The 20,049-nt window shown below is 32.9% G+C and overlaps 1 protein-coding gene across 1 annotated transcript in view; it reads left to right on the top strand.

The window, feature by feature from the left end:
• SLC2A13 (solute carrier family 2 member 13) overlaps positions 1-20,049 on the top strand; it is a 134,884-nt gene that overhangs the window by 20,728 nt on the left and 94,107 nt on the right. The window contains exons 2-3 of the mRNA XM_031940525.1: positions 3,973-4,132; positions 11,779-11,987. Of these exons, the coding sequence (XP_031796385.1) occupies positions 3,973-4,132; positions 11,779-11,987 (369 nt within the window). The remainder of the gene's footprint in view (positions 1-3,972; positions 4,133-11,778; positions 11,988-20,049) is intronic.

Below are 20,049 nucleotides of genomic sequence, written 5' to 3'. Positions count from 1 at the left end.
GGGAAAGGGAGAGGTACAATGGAGGGGAAGATGGAGGAAGTGGAGAGGAATGAGTGAACTTTACACAATATGTAGCTTTGTTTATTGCATAACTTTTTTCTTTAAAATGTTTCTTTTATTTTTATAATTTCTTCTTAATCATTTAGTTGAGCATTTTCATTTTTTCTAGTTCTTTTTAGTAACTTTTTTGCATTTAGTGTTATGCCAGAGTTCTCTTTAACTGTTCTGACTTGGTTTCCCTGAACTAGTTTCCTTTGTCTCAATTCCTTAAAACTGTAAAAACCCCTTCTGGTCCATTAAGATTGGGAACCGTTTACTCTAAGGTTATAAATTGTTAGCAAGATAATCTAGAGAGCAGAACTCCTGACTTTTCCCTGTCCTCAAGAATTTACAATATCCCTCAAGACCTCACTGACATCTTTATCTCTGTGTATTCAGACATCCTGTCTCTGGGCTTTTAGAATTTATGGTCTCCCCCAATCCTGACAGAAGTTTTCCCGGGCTTCTTACCCTTCTTTGTCTCTGGAGGATATTTAAGAGTTGGTTTTCTCCTATTCATTGCTAGAGGCTGGCTACTGGCTATGACAGTCTCCTCCAGCCCTGGGACCAACATGGATTCCGTGGTCCCAGTGTATCTTTATCTGACTGGATAATTTGAGACGAGAGTCCTGTCCAGTCAATTAGACTCTCCAATTAATAAAATATTGAAAACTCTCTAATCTCTCTCCTGCCTCAGTTTCTCTGGCATTACATTAGTTGAATTTTTTTCTTTTGTTAAAGAATCCATTTAAAGGTAAGCATTTTCCTCTGAACACTACTTTCACCTCCTCTCCCAAGTTCTGGTATATTGTCCTACTATTTCATTGTCTTGGATATATTTTTCTATTGTTTCTATATTTTGTTCCTGGACCTGCTAGTTCTTTAGAACTAAATTATTTGGACTTCAATTAACTTCTAATTTTTTTCTTCAAAGATTTTTCACTTAATATATTTTCATTGTATTGCTGAGAATAATTCTATTGTGCACAGGTCATCAAATTTCAATATTGCTGTTACTTTGTACACAGTACATTTCACTTTGCATCAGGTCATGGAATTGTTTTCAGGTTCTTCTGAGAACATCCTATTCATCACTTCTTATTGCACAATAGTATACCATCATAATCATACATCACAATTTATTCAGCCATTCCCCAATTGATGTATATCCCCATAATTTCCAATTCTTTGGTACCAGAAAAAAAAGCTGCTATAAATATTTTGTCCATATAGGTCCTTTTCATTTTTGTTTTTTAATCTCTTTGAGATACAGACCTAATTGTAGTATTTGCCAGGTCAAAGGGTATAATGTATTATTTTATAGCTCTTTGGGCATAATTCCAAATTTCTCTAAAGAATGGTTTAATCATTCACAACTTTGTCAACATTGTATTAATTTCTCAATTTTCCTCACATCCCTGTTAACACTTGTTATTTTCTGCTTTTACTTACCTATGGTTCCAAGGTATATGGACAATTTTCATTAAAAATTTTTTAAAGAAATAAAAAAAGAAATGTCATCCAGCAAGTTAGTGATGGAACAACATCTAAATTCTTAGTCTAGGCTTTTCTTTGCCTCATCATGCAAATTGCATCCAGATGCTAATTGCTTTAATTTTCTTATTGTTGTTCAGATACTTTAATCATGTCTGACTCTTGGTCACCTCATTTAGGGTTTTCAAATATACTAGAGTAGTTTGTCATTTCCTTCTCCAGCTCATTTTACAAAGGAGGAAATCGAGGCAAACAGTTTGGTTAGGTGATTTGCCCAGGTTCACAAGTGAGGTCAGATTTGACCTTAGGTCTTTCTCCTAGACACAGTATTCTACTGTACCACCTGGCTATCCATTTCTTTAATTAGCTTGCTCTAAAATATATGTGTGTATATGTATTTACACATATACATATACACCTATTTTAAAACATTACAAGTTAACTTGAAGCATAATTTTTTAAAAATATGGTGTCCTAGTTTTTTTATCATCATTTTCATATAATTTGGCAATTCTTAGATTGTATTTTGTGTACTTGTTTTTTCAGATAATTTGCTTTTGATATATTACTTAGTTTTTTTCTGTTTTCAAATGTTTTAATTAAAATAATTTTTTTTGCTTCTTTGAGTCTTTTGCTGAATGTCCCCTTTTAACTTTCAGGAAATTCAATTCTTGTACAAGATTTCTTACTGTCTTTTCCAAAGTTTCAGTTCTTGCCTTTCTTTAATCCGTAGCCATTTCAGTTTTTACCTCTTGTTTCATTTCTTCCCCGTACTCTTATAATCCTTATAGCCAGAGTATTTTTCTCTCTGAGGATCTACTTGAACTCCTGGTGAGGGTATTGTCTCCCACGTGATCTTTTTTCATTCCAATATATCAATCTTCATTATATTTGTTGTTTTCTTTGATTTACACATATCAGGAGTCTCGGCATCTGGCTTGTAAGGGGTAGGCTGGTTCCTGCTCTTTATTCCAACTATGTTTGTTATAATAAATCCAGAGTGTGGTGGCTAAGACTATGTATGCCTCACCCCAAAGAATTATTTAATCATCTCATATTATGGTTTAGGTTCAGATTATCTGGTTGCTGGTTATTGCAAAGCTTTTTGAATACAACTCTGGAACTTTTCTTCTGCTGTAGCCAGAAGTCCCCTGCTCCTAAAGTCTTTTCCTTCTGCTGCTCTAGAGATACTTTGCATCCTCCCCCCCCCCTCCCAATTTCTAGTTTCTTCCTAAGGTCTTTTTCTAGTCTTGATCTCCTCTTGAAGTTCCTATTCAGTTTCTCTGGGGCTTCTTAGCATTGAATCTTCCACCTATCCCTAATTGTCTATTTTATAGTTTCCACAGTATTCTGTGTTTCATTTATGTTGCTATGGATTGGGTAGAGGTGTCTATAGTTGGTTCTTTTTATTTACATTTGAAAATTAAGATAAACTGAGAAACAACAGTCTGAGCATGATCAACTTATTAGATAGACTAATAGGAATCAATAAAATTGGTTGACATCTCTCAATGGCCAAAGACTACAAAATGGGGCTTTCTAGCCTTCATATACTTTTGGAAAGTACATGAAAACAAAGAACAAAGTTATTGTTTGAGGCTCCTGAAGAGTTAAAGATAATGGATCCCACTCCCTGGTGTCTACTTGAATCCCTCAAAGATAACAGATTTCCTTGAGGCAATAACAGAACAGTGATTAGCAGAAGAATTGTGTTTCTAAACTTTACTTATAGACAGACAAAGAAATGCAGCTTGAGCAATCATACAAAGTGGGTCAGTAATAGAATAAAATTATAGGATAGATTCAAATTAATATACAGAATCAATTTAATCTCTTCATTGGCATATGTATAGGGGATTTGGGCTCTTCTTGGTCCTTACAGATTGCTATCGTCCCTCATTTGCCCTTTTAAAATATTCTTTAATGAAGAGCATGAAGTATAGAGGTACAGGAGGGATTACTATTTCTTTTAAAAAGGCAACACTGAAGAAAAGACAGCCTGTGTTTTTGTGGTCTTTAGTTTCTCTTCCAAAGCTTCAAAATCTTGGTAACATGTTTAACTTCTTTTTTGGTAGTGCTATTCATGCCCAAGTTATTAATAAGGTATATGTTTCTTACTTCAGGTCATACAGCTAGTAAATATTTTAGGCTAGATTTGAACTTAGATATTTCTCACTACAAGGTGTGTACTCTATTCACTGAATTAATCTAGCTGCCCAGTTCTACGTACCTGTTCATAAAAATAAAATATAAATGAAAATATAGTGGAAAATGGGTCAAATCAATCTCATATTATATTATACATATACATTTAACTGGAGGCTAAGAAGTGATGTGTGTAAATTTATACAAACATATGTAGTTATCTTATTTTAACATTTGGGACAAAAGATAAGATATAATAAATGTTATGTTTATTTTTTATTGCTTCTTTTGTAGGTATTGCTTCCATGACAGTACCAGTGTACATTGCAGAAGTTTCTCCACCCAATTTAAGAGGCAGATTAGTAACTGTTAACACACTATTCATCACAGGAGGGCAATTCTTTGCAAGTGTTGTTGATGGAGCTTTCAGTTATCTCCCAAAAGATGGATGGAGGTATGTACACTATTCTTATATTTAATATTCAAATATGTAAATTATCAAGTTTAAGAACATTTAGGAGAAGATGCTACAGTGGTTTAAAAAATATATAAGTAACTTAAGATTGCTTATTATTAGCTATTTCGTAATTTATGTGACAGTATCTGACTGCAAAAGGTGGAGAAGTAATTTAATAATAAAGAGATTACTAATGGTATGGTATTCATTTTTAAACAGCTTTTTAATGACAGCTAAATGAATGTGGCTTTTTAGAATTTTTTTTTATAAAATAAGTGTAGTAATACTTGCCTTTGGATAATATCAACATGTTTTTGATGAATTATAAATAAGTAAATTTTGTTTCTTTTTTGATTTAGTCAGGTTAATTTTAACCCAAAGAACTTTGAATTTCAAATAAATATGTAATGCCACAAAGAAAAATATTGATTACATTTATGTTAAGTATATAGTTTGTTGATCTTTTGGCTATCCAAACTTAGATTAGACAAAAGGGAATGTTGTAAAACTTTGTATTCAAGTGAACTTTTTAATTAAAATTATTTTTTATAAAAGTAAATATATATGGACAATTGAAATTAATTAAAATTCAAAAATATGGAATTAAGGTTGGCTATACATTCCTAAAGCTTTTTGGCTTTACTTATGGCAATTATGCCTTTGTATTTTTCTACCTTTGTTCAATGTCTATCAGTCAATCAATAAGCATTTATTAAGCATTTGCTATCTGCCAAACACTATACCAGGACCTTGGGATACAAACATAACAATTAAAATGATTGAACAACAGCAACAAATCACTTGAATATGGCAAACTTCCTGCACTAGAATGCTTTCCCTAATCACATAGTTGGTAGTTATCTTTGCTTCTTCAGAATCAAATGTAACTCACATTTATAAATTATTTTGATGGTCACAAAGCACTTTCCTCAAAATATCTCTGTATGGTAAGTAGTGTAAGTATCCCTGTTTTACAAATGATGAAACTGAATCTCAGTCACATAGCCGTGTGTAAATAAATGTAATTGTCAGAGTCATGCCTTCTTATTCTAAATTTCTATGTAATTTTATATTATTAGCACAAAGATAAAAAATAGTGTCAAAATAACTAAAATTTCTGCTTATATCATAGTTTTATGAATGTTTTCCTACAATATAATGTGTGTTAGGGACCTTTTTTTCTGTTTTTCTTTCTTGAAACATTAGTAAAATGGGTTTTGGCAATACCAGTAATTGGATTAACACTCTAATTGGAGAGATGTAATTATTCCTAAGGGCTAAATACTTTATGCCAAGATGGCAGAAAATCCAAACAAAAAGGAATCTGTCCAACTGCTTTGCACTGACTCTTGCAAAACTTTGACATTTACAATAAATTGAATAGTGATCTAGAGATCTATTGTAAAACTATCAATCTCTTCCAATCTGGAGCACAAAAAGTTTGCCAGAAGCCCATAGGAAATAGGAAAAAGGGCCACTGAAAGTAGTGATGCTTTATGTGTAACTTTAAGTCTCTATATCTGGAATAAGTAAGAGTGGAAGATTGAAATAATGGATGAAGATGGATGAAAAAGAAGGAAGAAGACCTTGAGAGCCAGAAACAATCATATTTCTGAGCATTGTGGTATTGTGGTGCTCTAACCATTACAGCTGAGGCCCAGGGGCTCTGAAGGCCCACATACCATGTCCAGAGATACCAAAGATGGCTCTTAAGATTCAAACTTTGCTGTACCAGGGGTAGGATTCTTGCATTACCCATACCTGCATAAAGATCAGGAGGGCAGTAATACACCTTTTCTTAGATCTTGGAAGGAGTGAAAACTTGTAGGTCCCTAAAATTATCTCTGAAAACAGATTCACAAAAACCCTGAATCTTGGGATTGTGCTCCCACCACTCTGGAAGCAGAGCTTTACTTTAGCATCAAGTTAAAAGTCAAGAAATAGGCTGCAAAATGAGTCAACAGCAGAAAAATATTCTGAGTATAGAAAATACTATGGTGATAGAAAAGATCAAAACACAAACTAGGAAAAAGACAACAAAGTAAAAACTCCTATATTTGAAGTCTCAAAGAAATTATGAATTGGCTTCAAAATGTGAAAGTACTCAAAAGGGATTTTTAAAATCAAGTAAGACAGGTGGAAGAAAAAATTGGGAAGAGAAATTAAAGTGATACAAGAAAATAATGGAAAAAAGTTAATATTTTGGTAAAAGAGGTGCAAAAATACTGAAGAAAACAATATTTAAAAAAGAATAGGGCAGATTACAAAAGGACAGGAATCCAATGAACAGAAGAATGACTTGAAAATCAGAATTGGCCAAATAGCAGAGATGCAAAGATCAATTGAAGAAAATTCCTAATAAAGCAGAATTGGCTTGTCAAGGATGAGTCTGGAGTCTTCTTTGTGTCTGGGTCCAAGACTCTCAGCCCTTAAATACCTCAGTACAATTACATCTTTACAACAACTGAGCATGTGCCAACTGTAGAACATTACATCACCATATCACATTTAAGTATATGCCAACTACAGTGATTACATCATTACAGCACATTAAATATATGTTTAACTAAAGAACCATTATCCCATCAATCACACTGAGTAGGTGCTTAACTATAAGCATCCTGCTGTCCTTGATTCAAGTACACCTTTCCAGAGTTCTGGCCCTCTACACACATCCACAATTTCCAATTTTTTGCCCTCAGAAAGGAGCTGCTTTAAATATTTTTGTCCATATAGGTCCTTTTCCTTTTTGTTTTTTATCCCCTTTTATATACAGACTTAGGTATGGTATTGCTAGGTCAAAGAGTATACAAGGTTCTATAGATTCTTTGGTTCTACATTCTCCACAGAATGGCTGAATTAGCTCACATTTCCACCAACAATGCATTAATGTCCCATTGTTGCCATACCCCCTCCAATATTGATCATTTTCCTTTTCTATTCTATTATCCAGAGGTATGAGTTAGTGCCTCAAAATTGTTTTAATTTACATCTCTCCAAATAATAGTGATTTAAAGCAATTTTTATGTCTCTATATAGCTTTGTTTAAACTGAAACTGTTCATATCTTTTGATTATTTATTAGGGAATGGCTCTTATTTTTATAAATTTGACTTCAGTTCTCATTTGAGAAATGAAGTCTTTATTAGAAAAAACTTGCTTTAATTTTTTTTCACATTTATGATTGTTTAATGTGTTTCATTCTTAGTTCACCCATATTTATTCTGTTTTCTCTATTTTTTCATCCTGTCCCTCCTCAAAAACTGTTTTGCTTCTGTCTGCTGCATTCCTCAATTTGCCCTCTCTTCTATCACCCCACCTCATCCCTTCCTGTAGAGAAATTTAGATTTTTACACCCAATTGAGTATGCATAATATGCCCTCTTTGAGCCAATTCTGATGGAACTAAAATTCACTGACTCCTCTTCACCTTCCTCATCTTCTCCATTATAAAAGCTTTTTCTTGTCTCTTTGATGTTAGATGATTTACTTTTTTCTACCTCTCCCTTTCCCTTTCTCTTAGTGCATTCTTCTTTCTCACCTCTTGATTTTTAATTTTTTAGATATCTCTTCATATTCAACTCATACTTGTGTCCTTTTTCTATATTCAGACACTCTTAACTGCCCTAATAAAGAGAAAATTTTTATGAGTTACAAGTATCCTCTTCCCATGTAGAAATGTAAACAGTTTAATATTAAGTCCCTTATAATTTCCCTTTCCCTTGAATCTTGTATTTGAAAGTCAGATTTTCTATTCGGTTCTGGTCTTTTCTGCTTGAAAGTTCTCTATTTCATGGAATATCCATTTTTTTCTGCTGAAATAGTATGCTTAATTTTTCTGGATAGGTAATACCTGATTGTAATCCTAGTTCCTTTGCCTGTAGAATATCATATTACAAGATCACAAATCCTTTAACGTAGAAACTGCTAAATCTTGTGTTATCCTTACTGTGACTTTACAATACTTGAATTATTTCATTCTGGCCGCTTACAATGTTTTCTCCTTGATCTAGGAACTCTAAAATTTGGCTATATTATTTCCAGGAGTTTTCATTTTGGGATCTCTTTCAGAAGGTGATCAGTAGATTATTTCAATTTCTATTTTATCTTCAGGTTTAGTAGAGAATTTTCCTTGGTGATTTTTGAAAGATGATGGTTAAGCTCTTTTTTATGATCATAATTTTCAGATAATCCAATAATTTTAAAATTATCTCTCCTATATTTTTCTGTGTCAGTTGTTTTTCCAATGAGATATTTTACATTGTTTTCTATTTTTTCATTCTTTTGGTTTTGTTTTCTTATTTCTTGATTTCTCATAAAGTCAATAGCTTACATTGGCTCAGTTCTAATTTTTAAGGGATTACTTTCCTCAGCAAGCTTTTATACCTCCTTTTTCATTTGTCCAATTCTACTTTTAAAGGAGTTTTTTTTTCTTCAGTGAATTTTTATTCTTCTTTTTCTATTGGAGCATTTCTGCTTTTCAAGACAATCTTCTAATTGCACATGTTCAACCTATATCAGATTCCTTGCTGTTTTGGAGAGAGGGAAAAGGGAAAGAAAGGGAGAAATATTTGGAACACAAGGTTTTGATAAGGTAAAGCTTAAAAACTATCTTTGCATGTATTTGGAAAAATAAAATATTGTTAAAATAAAGAATAAAAAAATTTCAGTAAAAAAAGACATTATTCTGTTCATTGGATTTTTGTACCTTTTTTTTTTTTTTACCATTTGGCCTATTATATTTTTAAGGTGTAATTTTTTAGTATTTGTGTGTGTGTGTGTGTGTGTGTGTGTGTGTGTGTGTTTTGACTCTTTTTTCATAATTTCCTTGAATCACTTTCTCATCTGAATATTTCCTTTACCCCTCTTACTTGATTTTCAAAATTGTTTTTTTCCTCAATAGTATTTTATTTTTCCAAATACATGTCAAGAAATTTTTCAACATTCTTTGTGGTAAAATTCTGTGTTCCAATTTTTTTTTTCCTCCCTCTTTCCTCTCCCCCTTCTGCAAGACAGTAAGCAATCTGATATAGATTAAATATGTACTATCCTTTTAAATACATTTTTTATTTTTCATGTTGTGTAGGATAAATCAGACCAAATAGGAAAAAAACATGAGAAAGAAAGAAAGAAACAAACAAAAAATAAAAATACTGTGATTCAATCCACATTCAATCTCTGTAGTTCTCTCTCTGGATGTGTTTGGCACTTTCCATTACCTTGAATCATTATATTGTTGAAAAGAGCCAAGTCCATCACAGTTGATTATCAAATAATTTTGTTGTTACTATGTACATTGTTCTCCTAGTTCTGTTCACTTCACTCAGCATCAGTTCATGTACATCTTTCAAGACTTTTCTGAAATCAGCCTGCTCACCATTTCTTCTACAACAATAATATTCCATTACCTTCATACATCATAACTTATTCAGCCATTCCCTGATAGGCATCAACTCAATTTTCAATTGTTTAACACCATGAAAAGAGCTGCTACAAACAATTCAAAATTGTTTTTGACCCCTTCCACGATCTGACATCAATCCATATTTTTCTTGGAAGCTTTGGATGTTTGAGCTTTGCTTTGTTGTCTTCCTTTGAGTGTGTGTTTGATTTCCCTTGTCACCATAAGTAACTCTCTATGGTCAGAATGTTTTTTTATTGTTGGCTAATTTTGCCAGTCTATTTTTTTGTCTTTTAAACTTTTTATTAAAATAGGGCTCTGCTTCCAAGATGGAGGATTCATTGTCCCAAGCTTCAGGGGTTTTGTGTAGCTATTTCCTGAGGTACTTCTAAAGACCTATAAATTTTCAGTTCTTTCAAGATGGTATGATTTAAGGAGAGATGGGTTTACTCTCCTGCTTTGTGTTCTGGTCTGTGAGTTACCACAAGTACTTTTCTTTGCCCTGGAATTGTGAGGAGGATCCCCACTCCACTGTAGTACAAACTCTGGTGTGTTAGTGCTCTTCCTCACCCTAGGGACTGCCTCCCCCCCTTCCCCAGGACTGTGACCCAGATAAAAATATGGGCAAAGCAACAGAGTCCTGGCCCAGTTCCAGCAAAGACACACTTGTAATCTTTTTTTGATCGATTGTTCAAACCCTTATCATTTGTTGACTGAGAGATCTGGAAGCAATCACTGCTGATGATTCAGTGGCTTCCAAGGCTTGCTCCTGGTTTGCTGACCTGTCCCGTGCTGGAGACTTCTCCACTCTCACCCAGGAGTGACAGATCTTTCCTGCCAATCTTTTAAGTTACTTTTGACTGGAAATTATATTATCTCATCTTTTTGTGAGTTCTGCCACACCAGAAATTATTTTATGGCATTACTTAAAGGAGAGGTTCTGGGAAGAGTTCAGAAAAGTCCCTATCTTTTCTTTGCCATCTTGGCTCTGCCCTGCTTTTTTCTTTGTTTTTTCACTGGGGTTAAAGAGTGGACAGAGTTTAGGCAGACTGAATTAAAATTTTATCTCAGAGACTTTTTGGCTAGTTGGGCAGTTAATTAACTTTTTGCATCAGTTTCCTCATCTATAAAACAGGGATGATAATAGTGTATACATTATTAGGTTGTTATGAAGATCAAATGAGATAAATTTCTAAAGTACTCCTCATAGTGTCTAGCACATAGTAGGCACTATAGAAATATTAGCTATTATTATTAACTTTTAAAAATGAAATTGGGTAATTTATCTATTTTTTAAATGATTCCTAATTTTAGTAATTGAGTGAGGGAGGGGATTTCCCTTTCAATTGTTTTAGTCTCTATTTGACTTTCAATATTTTATTTTGGTGATTAATTGGATCTTTAAATTTTGTTTTTTAATTGTTTTAGTCTGAATTCCAAATTCATTGATCTATTATTTCTCTTCTTTACATGTTTAATATTTTTCCTTTTCTGTCACAGTGTATGATGTTTTATTATTTGGTATTTGACCAATTTTTGTAAAGGATATATACATATAGATGTTGATACACACAAACACACTGTATCTACTAGTAGGTTCTCATTCAGTATGCATGATTCGAAGTATGAAGTGATCCTAGCTTGTCTCCCTCATCAGTATCCAAAGACACCGTCTTTGTCTATTTCTCTGTGTTGATCTGGATTGGAATAAATTACTTACTATGAGTTGTTTTCTTGAATTTCCTGATTTGAACTTGAAATGATACTTTTTTCCCTAGATCTTTGTACAGTAGTTGTAGGGCAGAGCTCTTCCTCTTGTCATCTTGACTGATTATTTTCAGAATAAATATTATTGGTTTTAAAAACATATTTCTATACTTTTAACTCCTTGTGACTTTAATTCATACAGATCAAATCACTATGACTTTTTAATTATGAGCATTTCTGAAATGAGGCTGGTACTCAAATGGAAGACAAAATTTATACCTGTACTTAATATTCATTTATCTGTTATCATCTGCCAATGTTTGTGATGTATAATTATAGTCTTGAAGAATCCAGTCATCTCCAATATAGAAAATAATATCATAAATCTATATTAGAGAGAGGGTTAAGTACCCATTATGTACAAAAAATAAAATCTGACTATTTTAGTCATTTAAACTTAAATTTAATGTAACCAACATAATTATTTTATGCTTTAGACTAATGACATTAGATTTACAGAATTCTATTTTTTGGTAGGTATATGCTGGGCCTTTCAGCTATCCCAGCAATAATACAATTCCTTGGATTTCTCTTTCTGCCGGAAAGCCCAAGATGGCTCATCCAGAAAGGACAGACTCAAAAAGCTCGGAGAGTTTTGTCACAGATACGAGGCAACCAAACAATTGATGAGGAATATGATAGTATCAAAAATAACATTGAAGAGGAGGAAAAAGAAGTTGGTTCAGGTATGTTGATTTTACAATTGTACATTTTGCATAAAAAGTGATTTCATTCTGTTCTTTTAGTAATGTGATATCTCTAAAGTACATAGTATGTAACCTTCCACCAAGATATAAGATAATAGGATTATAGAGTTAGAGCTACAAAAGTCCTTGATGATGCTGTTCAATCACTTTTCAGTAATGGCTGGCTCTTTATGACCACATTTGGGGCATTTTCTTGGCGCAAGATACAGGAGTAGTTTATAATTTCATTTTGAAGCTCATTTTACAGATGAGGAAACCAAGGCAAAAAGAATTAAATGACTTGACCAGGATCACACAGATAGTAAATGTCTGATGCCAGATTTTAACTGAAAAGATGTTTTTGAATCTCCAGACCCATTATGCTATTCATTGTGCCACTTAGCTGTCCTAAAGGAAATCTTTGAGGTCATGTACAATAACCATCTCATTTTATAAATAAGGAGATTGAAACCTAGATAGTACTAGTTATTTCTCCCAGATCCAGCCTCCTTTCAACTAAATATATATAGTCAAGTCAAAAAACATTATTGATTTAAAAAATAATTCATTTATTGATCCCTTCAATGTTTGTGAAGTGTTTTGCATATATACTATATGCTATTTAGAATTTCATTCTATTTCATATTAATCATTGTAATTAAAAATTAAGTGGTTATTTTATATATAACAGCTTCCATAGTAACATTTATGTGCTCTACTTTATGCACTAGTTATTATTTTACCTTTCAATTTTATTTTTTAATTTAATTTATAAAAATAGGAAAAATAGTTTCTAAAATAGATAGAAAATCACTTCTGTGAGAGCTGTTTTCATGAAAGATAATTCAAATTTAATCACTTTTTATCCTCATGAAATATGTGAAATTTGAAATATTGTCTCAACTGAATTGTAAAAGTTAAACTGTAGTTCAAAATGTGGACAATTCAAAATAGCATACGACATGAAACATCTAACCAATGAAAACATTTCTGTGACTTTCCTGTTTTCTCCATCCTTTTCTACTTTTATTTCTAGCTTACTGAAGAATTCAGAAAAGAGGGAAAAACATGTTAACTGTTCAGTTCTAGTGATAATTTGGCCACATTTATAATGTTTATCAAGTAACTTAAGAATGAATATTACTATTCTCTTATCCAAACAAGAAGATAATTCAAGTTAAGGGCATTTCCAGTAATAGTAATTTCCAGTATGCCAAAGACTTTAAAAAAAAAGTTTTAAAATCTTTATGAATAGAAATAGGTAAACTAAAAGAAAATTATGAAAAAAAGATACTATAGCAAATCATATGTAAGCATCAATGGTGATAAATGAAAGAGGCCCTGGCAGATTAGTAGCCTCTAAAAAAAAAATGAACCAGATGAAGAAGAGAGGGATGAGGATAGAGGATGAAGATAATGAATAATAGTATATCCTACTCATGCTGGAAGCTAATAATGTGAGCTCAAGCATAGCTCATTGTTAGCTTTAGTATAAAAACTTTATATAGTGATGCATGGGTTCTATTTGCTAAATACTTTTATTTTCCAGTGTAAACAAGAGACTTTGAGATTTAACCTTAAAGACAAAAAACACTTCAAACTATTGACTAGAACGTTAATCAGCATAAATGTTGAGGTACTATATTTTAAAAAAATCACTCATAGCTTCTTGTAATATTCTTGTAGTTTTTTTTTTCAAAGAAAAGGGTTTCCCTTTACCATGGAATCCTACTTCTCCCAAAATACTTTTTGATTATAAGTCTATATAAGTCAAATCAAATCAAGAAACATTTATTAATCATTTTACTATGCATCAAAGCTAAGGACTAGGAATATAAATACATGGAGGAGAAAAAAATAGCCCTTCCTCTCAAGGAGCTTACATTATAATTTGGGGAAGACTATATAAAAGGAAGATGAAAAATGAGAGTGCGGTAAGGGAGTAGGTTGGAGGGTGGAAAGGTCAAGAGGAAGGAATAAAAAGTGAGAGATAAGATTATATCCAAAAGAAGACTGAAGACTTGGTTGGCCTGTATGCTCTCCTTAAAATGGGCATTATGCAAGGAATCAGCCAATTAGATAGAAGCCACTTGGTGACTCATATTTCCCATGTATAAAGTACAAGAATGAAGTAAACGAGGATGCAAAGCTTTCTGGAGCATTGTAGGATAAGTGTGGGAGGATCAAGAATGGAACCTAGAGAATGCTTCTAAAAAGATACTGGTGTACAGGAGGGTTTCTCCTTGGTCTACTGCCCAATCCAATTTAAATGTTGGTAAGAGACAGGCAACAAAAGAAAACTATTGTTCTGGACGAGATTCAGAACAGTCCCTGATAGTTAGGTTTGATATTGGAACAAAATAAGACACTTGCAGATCACCCAACAGTTAATAAAAGGAGACTATCTTACACTTAGCAAAAGCATATGTCTCCATCCATGTCCCAGGACATAATTCAGTCAAATATGTGGTGGTGCTTTGACACATTTTTCATATGCCAGCTCCTGAGCAATTTCAGATACTTGCTATGTGACCCTCATTTCCTCACTTGTAAAATGGGATAATAATAATAATAATACCTATATTACAGTGTTCTTGTGAGGATCAAATGAAATAACTGTAAAGCACTCAGAGTAGTACCCAGCTCATAATAAACACTATACAAGTGTTTATTATTATTATTATTATCATCATTATTATGTTCATATGGGATCTTTAAATGTATCTTGTAGGAGACATGAATAAAAATAATCTAAGAACTGGTCAGCTTCTGAGAAGAAGAAGAAAGCCTAGGGCAGCTCCTGCTAGAGAGGTAAATAGATCCTAGAAAAGTCCTGAGATTTTGGACTGAAGACTGTCAGATTTCAAGTCCTTTTATCACTTAATGTAAAAACTGCTAGATCTTGTATTATACTGACTGTGACTTCATGATAATTGAATTGTTTCTTTTTGACTACTTGTAATTTTTTCTTGTCCTGAGAACTCTGAAATTTTTCTTTAGGGTTTTGGGGAGTTTTCCTTTTACGATCTCTTTCAGGACATGATTAATGGATTTTTTCCATTTCTATTTTACCCTTTGGTTCCAGGAGAATAGGGCAGTCTTAATAATTTCTTGAAAGCTGATGTCTTAAGCTCTTTATTTGCTCATGGCTTTCAGGTAGTCTAACAATTCTTATTTCTCCTCAGTTTATTTTCTAGGTTAGTTGTTCTTCCAAAAAGATATTTCACAAGCTCCTACTTGCTCAAATCTAATTTTTAAGGAATTTTGTTCTTCAATGAGGTTTTTATGTACCTTTTGTATTTTGCTAATTCCACTTTTTAATAAATTCTTCTCTTCTATAAAATTTTCTGAATCTTTTCCCACTAAATTAATCCTGCTTTTTTTAAGGAGTTTTTTTTTTTTATTTCTTTAGTTTTTGCTTCTTTTATCATTTAACCTATTTGGATTTCTTAGGTATCATTTTCTGTAATATTTTACCAAATAGTTAACTTTTTCATGATTTTCTTGCATTATTCTCACTTCACTTTTCAGTTTTTCCTCTATCTTATTTGATTATTAAAATGCTTTTTGAACTCTCCAGGAATTTTTTTTTGGAACCGAGACCAATTCACATTTTTTTCCAAGGCTTTATGTATGGTTCCTTTGATTTCATTGTCTTCTGATTTTGTGTTTTGATCTTCTCTGTTACTTTAGTAACTTTCTATGGTCACATTCTTTTTCTATTGTTTTCCCTTTTTTTGTTTCTTTAACCTGTTTCTTGACTTTTATTATTAAAGTTGGGCTTTGCTCTTGGCATTTCAGGGGCAATGTCCCAACCTTCAGATTTTTCATGCTGCTATATTTAAAGCCAGTTTTGTGGATGAAAGGTTCTATAAATTTGCAGTTCTTTTTAAGTGGTATGATCTAATGAAAGAGTGGTCACTTCTCTCTTGGCCTGTGCTCCTACTTTGGACTGTGACCAGATTCCCTGTTAGCTCTCCTCTTAGCTCTGGGACTGTAACCTGGACCTACACTGATCAGTGCAACAGAGTCCTATACATGGCATCAGCAAAGGTTTCCTATAATCTCTTTTTGACCAGTTGTTTAATCCCCTTACCATCTTTTAGCATGGGAAGCCATTCCCATCCAATTCAGTCCCTTCGGTGGCCTGGTGCTGACTTGCCAAGCACAGCTTGTGCTAAACTGTGCTCCATTCTCACTCAGTGAGACAAACCTTTTCTGCTGACATTCTAAATTATCTTCAAGTGGAAAGTTGCTTTATCTTGTCTTTTGTTGGTTCTTTATCTCCAGAATTTTTTTTTTGAGGAATGATTTTAAAGTTGTGGATCTCAACTAATAGTTGTTACACCAAAGATGTACTTACTTACTTACTTACAAAAAGTAAGCTTTAGAAAAACTATTAATTCAAGTTAAACAGTAAACAACTTTTTACAGAAATTTGGATTTAGATGAGGGAGGGCTATGCAAGGTCACCTGCCTGACTTTCCTCTCTAGAGGCATTTGGGTTCAGTGGCCAGATATAGATCAGGACAACTGGAGATAGTCCTGGTTGAAACAGGAGTGTGCCAGTTTGTTTTACCGTCTAAAGTTGTTGATATACCAAGAAAAAAGCAAAAATGTCTGAGTTCTTCTGATAAGAGAATAAGATCTTACTTAAGGAGAACTAATGTTTCTAGGGAGTCAAACAAGAAATCAGACAGTTAGTTTCCTCTATGTATCTACAGTTTACAAAGTCTTTCTCATTGGAGTTTTTCTGTTTGTTTGGTTTTTGAGAGGCAGTTGGGGTTAAATGGCTTACCCAGGTTCACACCAAAATTGAACTCAAGTCCTCCTGACTCCAGGGCTGGTGCTTTATTCACTGTGCCATCTAGCAGCCCCTTGGAGTCTTTATTGAATCATACACATCTCTCTCCAAAGTGGCGCTCCAACTCCACCCCTTATGCATGTACCAAACAACAAGAGGCATTTAGTGTTTTTTCCATCGGCCTTGTGAAACAGTATGCAAACTTCAGTGACAGCCCAGTTATAGCCCATGATATCACATTCATGAGAAAGTAGGCATGAGACAGATAAATGTGCACACACATAACAAGTACATACAAGTGACAGAGTTTCTTTGCTTAAATTAACACAATGAAATTATCAATCAAAGGACATGATGTTTACTTCTTTGATTGGGTGAGAAGGGAACAAGTATAAGTGGATAAGCAAATTAACTAACTACATCTTTGGAAGCTTGAAACTGCAGTAATAGTAAATGTAACAATACTATTATATTAAAATATGTTTATAATATAATGCTATAACATATATTATGTACATAGCTTTTTTTTGTATTATGTACATAGCTTAAATTTTTTGTTCACTTTTCTAGTGTAATATTTAAATTCCTCAAAATGACTACATCCCTATTGTCATTTCTAGTCGTGTTAAGAAAGTTGAAACTTTTTTTTAAATCATTCCATGTTATATTAAACAAAATGATTGCTATCTTCAAGAGTATAAAGGACTTTCATGTGGAAGGATTAGACTTATTCTATTTAACCTCAGATGGAAGAACCAGCAGTAAGGTATTGAAGCAACAAAGTGGCAAATTTTCTAAAACTTAAAGCTATCCAAAACTAGAATGGGCTGCTTTTAGAGGTCATAGGTTCTTCTTTTTTTTTCTGTTTTTTTCCTTCTTCTTCTTGTTCTACTCCTCCTTCTCCTGCTCCTATTTTTCCTCCTTCTCCTCCTTCTCCTTTTTTTTTAGGTTCCTCCTCTTTTGACACCTTTAAGCAAAGACTGTTGTAGTGCATTTGTTGTAGTGCAGTATAGTTCAAACTGGATGGTTACTGAGGTTCCTTCCAATTCTAAAGTTCTGTGATTTTGTGCTTAAACCATTTAAATTCTTCAATGTCATGTTACTTTTAGTTAGGTTATTTTATACTTGTGCAAAAAATCTTGATAAATATGATTTCAATATGTTAGATTCTAAAGTATTTTTTATTTTGTTTATTTAATTTTTCCTGTTTATATGTGCACATTAAGTTTTTAAAAATACACATTTCTTTATGAATCATATTGGGAGATAAAAATCAGAACAAAAGGGAAAAACCATGAGAGAGAAAAAAAGAAGTGAACACAGCAGGTGTTGATTTACATTCAATCTCCATAGTTCTTTTTCTGGATGCAGATCATATTTTGTGTCCAGATTTTATTGGGATTGCCTTGGATCACTGAAGCACTTAGAAGAACCAAGTCTTTCATAGTTGATCATCACACATTCTTACTATTTATTACTATGTACAATGTATTCCTGGTTCTGCTTGCATCTCTCAGTTTCAGTTCATATCAGTCTTTGTAGGCCTTTCTAAAATCAGCTTGTTCATCATTTTTTACAGAATAATATTTCATTATCTTCATATACTGTAACTTATTCAGGCATTCCTCAATTGATGGACATCTACTCATTTTGCATTTCTTTGCTACCACAAAAAGAACTGCTACAAACATTTTTGCACATGTGGGTCCTTTCCCCTTCTTTATGATTTCCTTGAGATATAGGCCCAGTAGTGACACTGGTAGGTCAAAGAGTATGCAGTTTTACAGTCCTTTGAACATAGTTCCAAATTGTTCTCCAAAATAGTTGGATCATTTCACAACTCCACCAACAATGTTGCAGCTTTCCCACATCCCCTTCAACATTTATCACTCTTTTTCTGTCATCTTAGCCAATCTGAGAGCTATGAGGTGGTATCAGAGGTACTTCTTTCTTTAAAGTTTACTAGTCTTTGTTAGAAGAGAATGGAAAAATTAAAAATAATTCTTAAAAGTAATGAGTCACCATTAAAGACAAATACATGCTGGAGTACTAATTTAAAAATGGATTATCATATTGATCAAATTAACCCCAAGTAGCTCTTAATTTACTGAATATGATTATGGATATTGTAACATGGTAAATTGAAATTTATATTGACAGCAATCTGCCTTTTCTCTCACTTTCCCTCATTACCCCACTTAAGAAGCAAAACAAAGTAAAATTCCTGTCAAAAACAGGGTTTGGAAAACAATTTCCCACTTGGCTATGTTCATAAAAAAAGAAAAATCTCCATCTGTCTTCTCACTATCAGGTAGTATGTTTTATCATGAGTCCTCTTGCTCATTTTGATGATTAGTTTTTTTAGAGTTTTTCGGAATTGTTCACCTTTATAATATTGTAACTGTGTAAATTATTCTTGCTACATTTATTTCATTTGACTTCATTAATTCATACTAATCTTTCTAGTTCTCTAAACTATTCCCTTATAATACTTTACAGCACAATAATATTATTATATCACATTTATTATATAACATAACTTATTCAGATGCTTCCTCAAATGGTGGGTATTAACCTCATTTTCCAACTATATATATTTTTGATATATCTTTAGTTTGTTTTGCTTAGTACTGATTCATGGTTTAATTCCAGCTTTAAACCACTTCTTCTAGTCTAGCATCTTCTCCCCTTTTCCTGTTGAGTATAACGTATTTCTGCAACCTGTTCTGTTTGTGTACTTTCTATCATGGTTATATTGATTCAGGATTTGCTAATTGATTATACTCATTGTCCCATTTAAGTCTAAGAATATGATTCTTTCTATCATCTATTAACTCGACTAGACCTTCTTTTCCATATTGCACTTCCATACAATACCATCCCTTAATTTTATTATATGGTAGTAAAAATGGATTCTCCACATGGTTTCTATTCCAGTTGTATGTATTGCTTCACCTGTAGGACCGAGAAATGATGTCTAATGAACAGTATCCACTAGGATTCAGATATCCTTTGATGGTTTCTTTTGTCATTGAAGACATGATTAATTCTAGCTCTCTTGTAGGCCCTGTGGTTGGTCCTGGACAGAAGTAATTTTGGTGAAAGATTCTAAACCGAGTGGTGAATTCATTTACTCACTTCTGTTCTTTTTGTTAGTATCATTTAAATGATTCCTTTTATTTCTTTCTATAACTCTGAGGACCCATTTAAATTCCTTTAAAGGTCCTGTGATCTTTTATTGTGGATGCCGATAAGTCC

The sequence above is a fragment of the Sarcophilus harrisii genome, chromosome 5 (assembly GCF_902635505.1).
Source record: "Sarcophilus harrisii chromosome 5, mSarHar1.11, whole genome shotgun sequence".
NCBI classification, from domain to species: domain Eukaryota; kingdom Metazoa; phylum Chordata; class Mammalia; order Dasyuromorphia; family Dasyuridae; genus Sarcophilus; species Sarcophilus harrisii.
Note: the sequence above shows the minus strand (reverse complement) of the source record. Positions and strands in the feature narration are given on the sequence as shown.